This window comes from Xyrauchen texanus, chromosome 3, assembly GCF_025860055.1.
Source record: "Xyrauchen texanus isolate HMW12.3.18 chromosome 3, RBS_HiC_50CHRs, whole genome shotgun sequence".
In the NCBI taxonomy this organism is placed as follows: domain Eukaryota; kingdom Metazoa; phylum Chordata; class Actinopteri; order Cypriniformes; family Catostomidae; genus Xyrauchen; species Xyrauchen texanus.
In genome coordinates, this window is record NC_068278.1 from 10,514,954 (window position 1) to 10,527,593 (window position 12,640).

General features: G+C 39.1%; 1 protein-coding gene across 1 annotated transcript; it reads right to left on the minus strand.

Moving 5' to 3' along the window:
• Positions 1-5,337: 5,337 nt before the first annotated feature.
• On the minus strand, positions 5,338-11,389 carry ccnb1 (cyclin B1). Its single transcript, XM_052104581.1, has 9 exons — positions 11,276-11,389; positions 10,682-10,825; positions 10,478-10,570; positions 6,697-6,879; positions 6,457-6,615; positions 6,135-6,371; positions 5,911-6,051; positions 5,720-5,830; positions 5,338-5,623 (listed from the first exon to the last, which is right to left on the minus strand). Exons 1-9 carry the CDS (start codon positions 11,294-11,296, stop codon positions 5,522-5,524), a joined length of 1,191 nt encoding a protein of 396 aa, XP_051960541.1. The 5' UTR covers positions 11,297-11,389; the 3' UTR covers positions 5,338-5,521.
• Positions 11,390-12,640: the final 1,251 nt, after the last annotated feature.

Here is a 12,640-nt window from a genome sequence, read left to right on the forward strand (position 1 = left end):
TGATATTTCACGATTTCACCATCTCATTTGAATTATTATGCAATGTCATGAGACTATGTTGGAAACAACAAAGGGTGGGGGGGATGACTTGACCTAGACCTATACTCGAGTCAACCACACCATTCGCAAACGGTCAGGGCATACCCTTAACCCTGCTATTCTGTTCAAGAAGGGCAGCTTACTTAACATTTTTTACCAGAAACACTAATGATAATAATCATAATTCCTTAAATGTATTTAGCACTTTTCTAGGCACGCAAAACTCTTTACATAGTATAGCTCTATGTATATAGGGGAATATACTTAAACACCACCAGTGTGCACCATCCACCTGGATGATGCGAAGATAGCCATAGTGCGCCAGAATGCTCACCACACTTCTTTTGGTATTTTATGTTTTTAAGATCATATTTACATATACATTTCTCAGTTTCACAGCTCATTTGCATGTGCAAATAAGCAAATTAATGTAACTTCACTACAGTAAAAACCTAGTTGAAACATGAAGAAAATATGAGAATGTCTCATATATTGGGGTCAGATTGCTGCCATGTGGTGAAGAACAAAAAAAACATGACTTGAAAGTCATGTCATGACAATAATAGCCAGTAGGTGGCTGTAGTGTTCTATGTAGCTATTTTCTCTTTAGTAATTCTAAATTTGATCACAAGTCACTTTTTAAGTTGACAAATAAAATAAACATTACTCTGATTTTAATCTGTTTCATTCATTACCTATGGTCATTCAATTTTGACCACAAATGGTAAAGGCATTGCTCTTTTTTTTTTTAACGAGCACTTATACTTTTCGAAGTCAAAAAATGTTGTGTGTGTGTTCAGATGGCAAGTAGTGGAAAGTGTGTACCACTTAGATTCCTCAAAGGAAAATATTTTTATTACATTAGAAAAATGTATTTAAGTACAAAAATTACCAAACAATATAGGAAGGTTATTGTAGTTGGAGACAGTTTCTTTATTAGACATTATTAAAATGTTCTCTGGAATTACTGATTCTGGTTAAAGGCAGCATTCTGTGTTCAAATATTATAATTTTTTTATCCACTGTATAATGCCTGCTAAACTGTATAATTGGCCACTATACCATATATATATGTGATAAGTAGCTGTGTAATAAGTGGGATAATGTACAGGCAGCCGGTGATTATTGCAAATTAAACCCTTTCTAGGTGATGCACGATCTCTGCTTTGTGTCAGGGTCTGATCACACTGTCTGGTTATTTTGCGATAATGACTGTCTGTGCATTATCCCTTGGTAATTTATGAGGCACCAACTCCAGAACCAAATCAGTTTGTGATGTAGAATGTTTGGTCTGAATTCCCTGTATGCTCTATCAGCGATGTGCACATTATGTTAGTTGCAAGACTGACAGTCAATGGTGTACAATGGAACAACAATTTCAGTGATATAGCTGCATTGTTGAATTGCAGCCCTATGGCTCTTCCTTTCACAAGAAATCTGTCTTGTAAACTGATCTTACTGGCCAGTCATGACCTCAGCGTGAAATAATGAGTTCTCAGCCCAGACCTGCTTTAAACCAGCACAGCCTGCCAGAGAAACTGAGACTCATTATCACCCGTCCCTGAGCAACATAAGCGCCGAGGGTGGAGTTGAGGAGATAAGCCCTAGCCTCTACAAGATGGAAGCATTCATAGCCAATGTGGGAAGCAGCAGTGCTGTGTTGTTCCCTAGAAAGGGAAACCACAGATAGGGTAATAGGGCAAGTTGTCACAAAGAAAGGCTGAATAGTCAAAGTTGAATTACCAAAATGCTTTTTGTGGAGTTCAAAAGTTTTGTTCTGCACTAAAAATTATATTATCAGCACAATCTGAGTGAAAATTTTAATTGGAAAATGAAAATGAATTTCATATTAGTTGAGTCTTCCATTTGCTTTAATGACAGCATGCACTCAAGCTGGCATGGACTTAACAAGTTTGATGATCCAGCAATTTGAGAATGTTCCACAGATAATCTTGTGTGCTTCAATGGACGCAAGAATATCTGACTTTTTGTTCAAAGAATTTAACATAATCAATGCCACAAATTTGCTTATTTGATAGTGGGCTAGAAATCAATCTTCATTTTACATAATAACATAACTTTGTTTTAAATTGTTCAAATTAAAAAAAAAAAATTACCTTTTATTTATTTACTGGTTTAAATTACATTTTAAATTTGGCCAGTGTGTGGACATTGGAATCCTATTGTTGGGACTCAAAATTGTCTTAATTTAGGATTATTTTTGTGAAATGTGTACTTCAATTTAAATGCATACAGAAGTCTGATGAAATGGGCACATGAACACATATATAAATACCATGTGTGTTAGGTTTGGATGGTTTATGGACCAGGCGACCTTCTTTCACTGCTCCAAGGTCCAGTTCCGACGCTCATTTGCTCATAGGTGCTTTCAACGGTGGACAGGGGTCATCATGGGCACTCTGACCGGTCTGCAGCTACGCAGCCCCATGCACGGCAGGGTGCAATGCATTGTGTGTTGTGACACATTCCTCCCATAACCATTTTCTTTGACTAGTGCCACCGTAGACCTTCTGTCGGTTTGGACCAGAAGGGATAGCCTTCTTTGCCCTGGTGCATCTGTGAGATTTAGATGCACAACACCCTGTTGCCAGTTTGTGGTTTGACCCTCCAGACCACTGTCAGTATGTACTCACCACTGCTGACCGGAAGCACCCCACAAGCCTTGCCGTTTCTGAGATGCTCTGACCCAGTCGTCTGGCCATAACAAATTGACTCTTTTCAGTCAGTCAGGTCTTCACTCCTGTACATTTCTCCTGCATTCAACACGTTGACTACGAGAACTGATTGTTCAATTACCATCTAATCTACCCAGACCTTGACAAGCGGCCTTGTTATAAGATGATCAACGTTATTGTCTTCACCTGTGACTGATCATAATGTTTTGGCTCATTGTGTATACACACACACACACATGTTGTGTTTCCATGTTTTATGGGGACTTTCCATAGACATAATGGTTTTTATACTGTACAAACTTTATATTCTATCCCCTAAACCTAACCCTACCCCTAAACCTAACCCTCACAGAAAACATTCTGCATTTTTACATTTTCAAAAAACATAATTTAGTATGATTTATAAGCTGTTTTCCTCATGGGGACCGACAAAATGTCCCCACAAGGTCAAAAATGTCGCGTTTTACTATCCTTATGGGGACATTTGGTACCCACAAAGTGATAAATACACGCTCACACACACACACACACACACACACACACACACACACACACACACACACACACACACACACACACACAATATTTTATATGGGTTGAAACCCAAACATGAACATATATTTGATATATGTGTTATATTGCCATGTATCAGATTTCAGTGTAGGAATTTCCAATATTCTCATATTTTTGTAACAAGTAAACATTATTATGAATGTAGATATTAATGTGAAATATATTTTGTGTAGGTAAGACTTGAGGTCTATACAGAAATTGACTCATAAACCTTTTAATATACCTACTATGAGAATTATTCACTGGAGTAAAGAAAATGTAGCCCCAGTCTCCCCTATATTTCTATTTCATCACATGGTCTTAATACCTTTCCGTGATGTATCAAGATTTATTTAGTGCACTTCACATAAAAACAATTCGATGGTTTGGCTGTTGTAAATGCAGCCATCAACACAGCAGTATAAATTAACATCTGTGTCTGTTGTTTTTTGAAGGTGACCACAATGTAAAACACTAAATATATACGGAAATAGCTCCTTAGCATTAAAAGCTCTCTGAACCTCTCTGTGGTTTCAATGAATGATGTAAATAAATGTGTCCTTAGAGACTGTCCATTTAGCCTGATGCAGCAGTATATAGGTACAGAGCAGAATGCATATTTCTTATTACCCATTAACAACACAATGCGAGGGACGAAAGACATTGTCAAAATATCAGGTTACATTAATTAGCCTTTTAACAATAACAATCTATATAAAGAGTAAAAAGACTGGACTCTAGCAAGAAAAAAAGATCTCTAGACATAACTGAAACGCAAGAATATTAAGCAAACACATGAACATCAATTAAATACACAAAAAGGCCATTTTGTTTACTCTTTTTAAGATCTGCCTCGCACATTATGAACAGTAAAAGAGCGCCACCTACTGGCCACAAGACTTCATCGTTCACAGAGGAGCAACTTTTGTGCAAACGAAAACTCGAAAGAAAACTTCAACAGAAGTCTTTATTAGACGACTTAAGCTTTTAAACCATCTTCAGCTTTAAATATATAACAAAAATGTTGCACCATTTGTAGAATAAAGCAGCCTTTCTCTAAGACTGATATTACTTTGTCTTCCACGTGAGTGGTAAGCGTAAAGGAACAGTTCATCCAAAAATTTGTCCTCGTTTACTTCCTTACTATCCAAGATGTGTACGATTTTCTTCCGGAGCACAAATTAAGATTTTCAGAATATCTTCTCTGTAGTACATACAACAAATGGTGAACAAAGCACACACACAAAAAGGCCATCCAAAGTACATCCATGTACCACAATCACTTTAGGTGAGAAATTGATCAGATTTAAATCCCTTTTTCCTATAAATCTATGAAAGTGAGGATTTATAGTGAAAATTACTAAATTGATCCATTTCTCACACACACACCAATTACATTGCTTCTGAAGGCATGGATGAACTATGCAGACATTGCAATTTCAGTGTCTAAAGGATAATTCACTGGCATTGAGATGTCCTAAAATCAGTTCACATCTTGGGATGGCATGTGTACAGATTTAATTTTTGGGTGAACCATCCCCATTAACTTTTTCCTACCATTAATATTTAACCATCAGACCCAGCATAGAAACCAAGATCGATCCAGAAGACAAAAAAAAAAAAAAAAACCCCCCTTGCTAGTCACAATACTCCCCTCAGAAAATCCCTTAAAGTTGGGGTTAGAAGGCAAAACAAATTTGGGCCAATCAGTAAACTAAAATTCTTAGTTTCAAAAGTACAGCCACAAGACAAACGGTGCAGTCAAATAAGCAAGACACTTACTGGCCTCTACAGAAGTAGATCTAATTTTACAACTGCCTTAATGCAACACAATAAACCTAAAATGACTTAACTCACAAATTACTTATAGGCCTCATTAACGTCCTTGCAAGTGCCTCAATTTCCAAATTCAATGAAATCAAATTTTTGCCACAAAGGTGGTCAATAAAGCTCCCCCATTCATGAAAAATATACCATTGAAATAAGGCACAATGAATGCACTTCATGACAGTTGCCAATCATACAAACGGGAGACAAGTTAAGACTTCTAAAAATGTTTATTTGAATTCAAAAATGTACAAGGTTACATAAACTCTTGGAACATGGCAGTGCAGGAGAAAAACCTGTAAAATCATTCCTCAGAAGAAATTAAAATTTGAACAGTAAAAGCATGCATAAGTTACAATTTTTACAAAGCAGCACACAGTGCTCAAGTCTCTTCAAAAATAACCACACTATGAGATTTGCTTGGCCAGGTCCTTGATCAAGGATGACTTCAACTGAGAAATGGTGGCAATCTTCATCTGCTTCTGACTGGAGTATTTGTTCTTCACAGCCTGCAGAAGAGAAACTCAATGAGTCACAAGGCAAAAACATGGACATTTAGAAAAACAAGCTACTTCAAACCGTCAAGTACAGGCCAGTCCACTCACCAGGTGCTTTGAAAGTCCCTCATTGACCCTCACAACATTCTTGGCAATATGCCGCACCACAGGAACCAGCTCATCTTCGGTGTAGCCCATATAATGCTGGAGTGTAGGGGTCTGCAATGTGCCAAAAGGCATGTTGGTTAGACTACTAACAAAAATAAAGTAAACCCTTGACAAAAATCAAAAGCACTCACCCATTCTCCACAGTTGAAGACCTTTAGAGTAAGTGCATAAGCTGCACTAGCCATTTGGGATGGAGGAAAGTGGACCATGTCATAGTCAACCATGGTTAGCTCCAGGAAGTATTTGGCCAAAGTGTGATACTCAGCAGTCACCTGCAAAGCATTGACATTAATATTAACACCAAAAGCCCATGTCCTAAACAAGCATTCTGAAATAGGATGTAAAAACGGTTTACATCTCCAATCTTTGAAGCCCTCCTGAGGAACTGTAGGGGCATAGGTCTTCCAACATTGAAGTCGAGAACCCTCAAGACCTTCATTTCCATCTCACGGATCTGAGCGGTGGTGTAGGCACGGTCTGTTACAAATGCAAAGTCTGCAATCTCAGGTGGGTACATCTCTTCATACTTTGAGGCGATGAACATGGCTGTTACACCAATCAGCTGGAGCTGCTTCTTGGGAACTGGATGATCCTGATGGGAGAATAGTGGTTGCCCATTTGAAGCAAACTCATGGAGTTCATATTAGGCAAGACCTCAGAATCTGCAAGGAACTCACCTGAAGGAAGCGATCAATGATTGCAACGGTCATGTACATGGTCTCCTGCAGCAACCTAAACTTAATTTGGACCTGGATGAGCCAGTCAATAAGAATAGCACGCATATTTCCCGTGACCTCTCTTCCATCGAGGTATCTTGGCCTAACAGCTTGGTCAGCCTATTGGGAGAGACAAATGGAGTAAATAAATTGTACCTTCCCTAAAACCAGCATAATTTGAGCCAGTTTTTCCATGCCAACCTCAAGCTGACGAAGATACAGATATATGTCCTTCACGTATTCACTGCAAAGCATGGGATTATCATAGTCATCAGCATCCACATCCTTGATATTAAGCAGAACGTCAGAGAAAGCCTGACACAGATCATCTGAAGCACAGCCTGAGGTCTCCATGGGAACAGGAGAGGAAGGTTCCGATAAGATCTGATGACATAGAAATTAATCTTTGTAACAAAACATCAGAATAGAACTCATTTCACAGCAGCAACACCTTGATCTTTGACGGAATGAAAACAAGACTGAAGGATAGATGTACGGACTCTTCAATGGGTTACACATGGCATTTATATTAGGGCTGGGACAACGCGTCGAGGCAAAACAAAGATGGCGGCGCCGGCAAGTAGTAGCAACACGAGTGGCTCCTCAGACTATCAGAAGTGCAAGGCGGCATGCACTCATTCCTCTAAAGTATGGGAATTCTTTAATTTAAAAGGAAACAATTCCGTGATATGTCGTCTTTGCAAAATGGAGATGGCCTTCCATTCTAGCACCACGGCAATGCACCAGCATCTGACAGAACCGTAAGTTTCCCCCCCCCCCCCTTTCCTTCCTTTCTCTCAACTCCCCACTTGATGTTGGAGTAGGCTATAATACGTTGTCGACACCTAAAGTTCTCGCTTATAGCTATTAATAATGCTTATAGCTATGAATGTCGTGAAAAATACATAGAGGACACAGACAACGCGCTGACAGACAGGACCAAGCAGGTAACATTTAATAAAAAGTCTCAACTTTCAAATTTGGTCATTCAAAGAAAATTAATCCATAAATAGGCCTACTATTTTGGGGCTCTTTAATGTGTCGTGACAGATTGCCTCAGTTAAAGCTGCTCGTGAACCGATCATCTTTTCCTTGGTTAATTTATAGCATCAAATAGGCTAAACATGAATGTAGCCTACATCAGAAGGACTGTTGTTTTAACCGCGGAAAGATGTCAGAACAGTAGCCTACAATCCATTATTCAAATCCAAATCCACCAACGTTAATCTTCTCTCCTGACTACTTTGTCAGACAAAAAAAATGGCGTATTATGATTGATCAGATCGCCAGTCAAACATGTGTTTTTATACACCCCCACCCCCGATAAAACAGGTATTGTCACAAGTCGATTAATCGAAATCGGACTGAAAAAAATGAATAGTTTATCCCAGCCCTAATTTATATACAGTGAGGAAAATAAGTATTTGAACACCCTGTTATTTTGCAAGTTCTCCCACTTAGAAATCATGGAGGGGTCTGAAATTGTCATCGTAGGAGCATGTCCACTGTGAGAGACATAATCAAAAAAAAAAAATCCAGAAATCACAATGTATGATTTTTTAACTATTTATTTGTATGATACAGCTGCAAATAAGTATTTGAACACCTGAGAAAATCAATGTTAATATTTGGTACAGTAGCCTTTGTTTGCAATTACAGAGGTCAAACGTTTCCTGTAGTTTTTCACCAGGTTTGCACACACTGCAGGAGGGATTTTGGCCCACTCCTCCACACAGATCTTCTCTAGATCAGTCAGGTTTCTGGGCTGTCGCTGAGAAACACAGAGTTTGAGCTCCCTCCAAAGATTCTCTATTGGGTTTAGGTCTGGAGACTGGCTAGGCCACGCCAGAACCTTGATATGCTTCTTACAGAGCCACTCCTTGGTTATCCTGGCTGTGTGCTTCGGGTCATTGTCATGTTGGAAGACCCAGCCTCGACCCATCTTCAATGCTCTAACTGAGGGAAGGAGGTTGTTCCCCAAAATCTCGCAATACATGGCCCCGGTCATCCTCTCCTTAATACAGTGCAGTCGCCCTGTCCCATGTGCAGAAAGACACCCCAAAAGCATGATGCTACCACCCCCATGCTTCACAGTAGGGATGGTGTTCTTGGGATGGTACTCATCGTTCTTCCTCCAAACACGTTTAGTGGAATTATGACCAAAAAGTTCTATTTTGGTCTCATCTGACCACATGACTTTCTCCCATGACTCCTCTGGATCATCAAAATGGTCATTGGCAAACTTAAGACGGGCCTTGACATGTGCTGGTTTAAGCAGGGGAACCTTCCGTGCCATGCATGATTTCAAACCATGACGTCTTAGTGTATTACCAACAGTAACCTTGGAAACGGTGGTCCCAGCTCTCTTCAGGTCATTGACCAGCTCCTCCCGTGTAGTTCTGGGCTGATTTCTCACCTTTCTTAGGATCATTAAGACCCCACGAGGTGAGATCTTGCATGGAGCCCCAGTCCGACGGAGATTGACAGTCATGTTTAGCTTCTTCCATTTTCTAATGATTGCTCCAACAGTGGACCTTTTTTCACCAAGCTGCTTGGCAATTTCCCCGTAGCCCTTTCCAGCCTTGTGGAGGTGTACAATTTTGTCTCTAGTGTCTTTGGACAGCTCTTTGGTCTTGGCCATGTTAGTAGTTGGATTCTTACTGATTGTATGGGGTGGACAGGTGTCTTTATGCAGCTAACGACCTCAAACAGGTGGTTCTAATTTAGGATAATAAATGGAGTGGAGGTGGACATTTTAAAGGCAGACTAACAGGTCTTTGAGGGTCAGAATTCTAGCTGATAGACAGGTGTTCAAATACTTATTTGCAGCTGTATCATACAAATAAAGTTAAAAAATCATATATTGTGATTTCTGGATTTTTTTTTTAGATTATGTCTCTCACAGTGGACATGTACCTACGATGACAATTTCAGACCCCTCCATGATTTCCAAGTGGGAGAACTTGCAAAATAGCAGGGTGTTCAAATACTTATTTTCCTCACTGTATATATATATAAAAACGCTTTAGTTAAGTTTCATTAGTGGAAACTTGAAATAGTACAGAGCATGTCATTGAAGAGGTGGTCAAGTCTATCCCTCACGGTCTTGTTTTCATTCCATTAAAGATGGCGCTACGGTGAATAAGGCACCATTAAGACTCTGAATTGCATAAACTCAGATTAAAGAGTGCTGCAGCAGAATAACCTTGCATTCAAATACAAAGCATTGGCCAACACTCCCTAGCACCTTTAGGCTAAATGTGGATGTTCTACATTAAAGTTCCATTTCTGGAGCTACTTAAAAGACTTCCTTCTTAAAAGGCAAATGGCAACAAGAGTGGTGATTGGCTGACAGTTCCCTACACACATGTCAGCCTATTAATCAGCCTAGGGTGATCTTGGTATAAAATTACCAACATTAAGGACTCACAACCATAGGTCCATAAAGAATGGTGGCCAGAACTGATGGTCCAAGGAGCACATAAAGGCAGCACAAATAAACCCATACAGCTAGTGGTTTAATCTACATCTTCAGAAGTAATAGGATGTGTAGGGAAGCGGATCAAGATTTAAGCCCTTTACCATAAAATCACCACATCCTTTTATGGCTATTCACATTCCATGTGCACTTTCCACCTACAGGGCAGGGAAACATTATTGTAAAATGACTTCTGCAGTTATCTGAGTGGTGTGGGTGAGACTGCACAAAACATGGATTTAACCACTGGAGTCATGTTTTACTTTTATGCCTCATGTGCTTTGAGCTTCAAAGTTCTGGTCACCATTCACTTGCATTCTATGGACCTACAGGGCTGAAATATTCATGTGTTCAGCAGGGAATCATATATATCTGGGATGGCATGAGGCCGAGTAAAGGGCTAGTTTCATTGATCGGGGAATAGATACTTTTCTTGTACAGCAGCCCTCTGGTCAAAGCAGCCTAGCTTTTGCTGCATTTTGATTATGCATCTCTGGAACTCACCTGAACTTCATTCTGAATTTTAGTTGACTCCTTTTTGGGCTGCTCGACTACAGATGCCTTCTCAGCCACGACGGTAGGCGCAGCCTTCACATCCTGTTGTGCAGAAAGATGTTAACTTGGAGCGCAAAGAGAACAAACAAACCTGAAAGAGCAATGGCTACAAAAAAAAAAAAAAAAAAAAAAAAAAAAAAAAAGTTAAGTTACCTTCTTCCTCAAAGCCTGTCGCGTCTGTGGATTGTTGCCGATCTCCCCCAGAGCGGCCCGCGGCCTCAGTGCGGGCATTTTGTTCGCTACAACTGCCTTCCCGGGCAGAGCGGTCTGATTTTCGCTGCTGGCCAGACGGGTGGTCTGAACAAACACGAAAGCATGCAAGTCGATAATTAAATCTAAAGCAGGATAACTGATCGGGAAGGGAGTGTATAAAATATGCATAAACAGCGACGCCCTTTGTGCACGGGCAAACTAGTTTAAGTTTATGAATTTTAAAAGATAAAAGCATCCCAAATCAACATACAATTACTACATTAACATAAACGTGTCCTACAAGTTCACATTAAATGAACTGCACAAATAAAAAAATAATAAAAAAAAAAAATAATAGGCAAAACAATTAAAACTAGCACGCTAATAAAGCAACGCAGCCTGTTGAATGAAGAGCAGGATAAGGAAGATACCATTATATTTCACTGAAACGAGCCACCAATGGGCTGAATTGCATCGTCGTGAAAGTATAACAAATGCACCGTATTTTCGGGTCTCTTCCATCAGTAGATAAACATAAAATGCATTAAAACTCACCCTTGTAACACGGAGAGCCATTGTTATGAAAGCTTCTTGCTGTGACTAGATGAACAAACTGGTAGACTGTCCTCAAGCGAGCACGATATAACTCGACTTCTGCTCTTGTGTTTAAATTGTCGCTCTTTCGAACGTGATTCGCTGTGGTTCGAAAAATATTGCGATCTGATTGGCCCAGCCGCACCTGATTTCAATGCGTTCCCAGGGCAACTGATGAGCACGTGATGCCAGAGGGCGGGGACAGGAATTGAACATGTTCTTCTTGTAGTGTACTATGGTGTCGTGTGCGTTCACTGCCGTCTTCTGTAGTGGAGTGTGTGGCAATATACTATCCAAAAACCGATCTTTTTTTAATTTCTTCATATTCAGTAATATTACTCACGGTGCGCAAGCCCAAGTTGTGTTTCTCATCACAGTGCACATTCACACTTAAAGTTTTAAAGTATTATAACTACTACTGTAACACTATCTGTAGCCAATTTTACTTACTACTAACTCTTAAAGGGATAGTTCCACCAAAAAATGAAAATTCTATCATTTACTCACCCTCATGCCATCCCAGGTATGTATGGGTATTTTTACATCCAAATGCTGTCCTTTCACTTATTGGACAGTTATTATTATTTATTTATTTTTTAGATTTAATGAACTTGGACAAAACTGAAAATGACAAGTATTTTGTCTAAAAATATATGTGATAATATCCAGGATATTACTTAGCTACATAAATTTACCCCGTTAATTTTTTTTTTTCAGATTGCCTCAAAATCAACGTTTAGACAAGATCTCATGGAAGAGGAACAAATTGTAGTTCAAAGTGTCAAACAAATATTAAGGAAAGTGCTGTGGTAGTTGAGAAAATAAAACCAAAGGAGCCTTTTGCCCCATTGTACCCTACTACTTATTCTATATCTAATTTATTGGTAACCATTTACAATAAGTTTCCATTCATTAGCATTAGTTAATGCATTAGGTATCATGAACTAACAATGAAAAATATATTTTTCACAGCATTATAAATCTTTGTTAATGTTAATCAAAATAGAAAATGCATTTCACTCAGTACTGCTATTTGTGTTGTCGCTCATTTAACAAATAAAACTTTGACAAACCCGTTTGACTATAAAAAAGAAACTCTTCTGACCGATTAGTTTGAAGTTTAACCCCATAGGAATCATCATGCTTATATATATCCCAGAGGCCCCTTAAATGAACACATTTTGTGTACTATTATTTATTAAAATTGATTGGTGGTTTGAGAAATGTATTCAGTGTGTAAGCTCTTACTCCTCCAAGGTATTTTAAATACTGAATAATTCATGTGTGATGTCATATGAACTCCTATAATAGTACTATACTGTATAT

Bases quoted from the DNA above. Each gene is read 5' to 3' on its own strand.
- ccnb1 (XM_052104581.1), bottom strand. From the start codon at position 11,296: ATGGCTCTCCGTGTTACAAGG. The intron at 6,880-10,477 runs GTGAGTTCCAGA...CTATGTCATCAG, and splicing joins AAATTCAGAATGAAGTTCAG to ATCTTATCGGAACCTTCCTC. The intron at 6,052-6,134 runs GTAAACCGTTTT...AATGCTTTGCAG, and splicing joins GGGCTTCAAAGATTGGAGAT to GTGACTGCTGAGTATCACAC.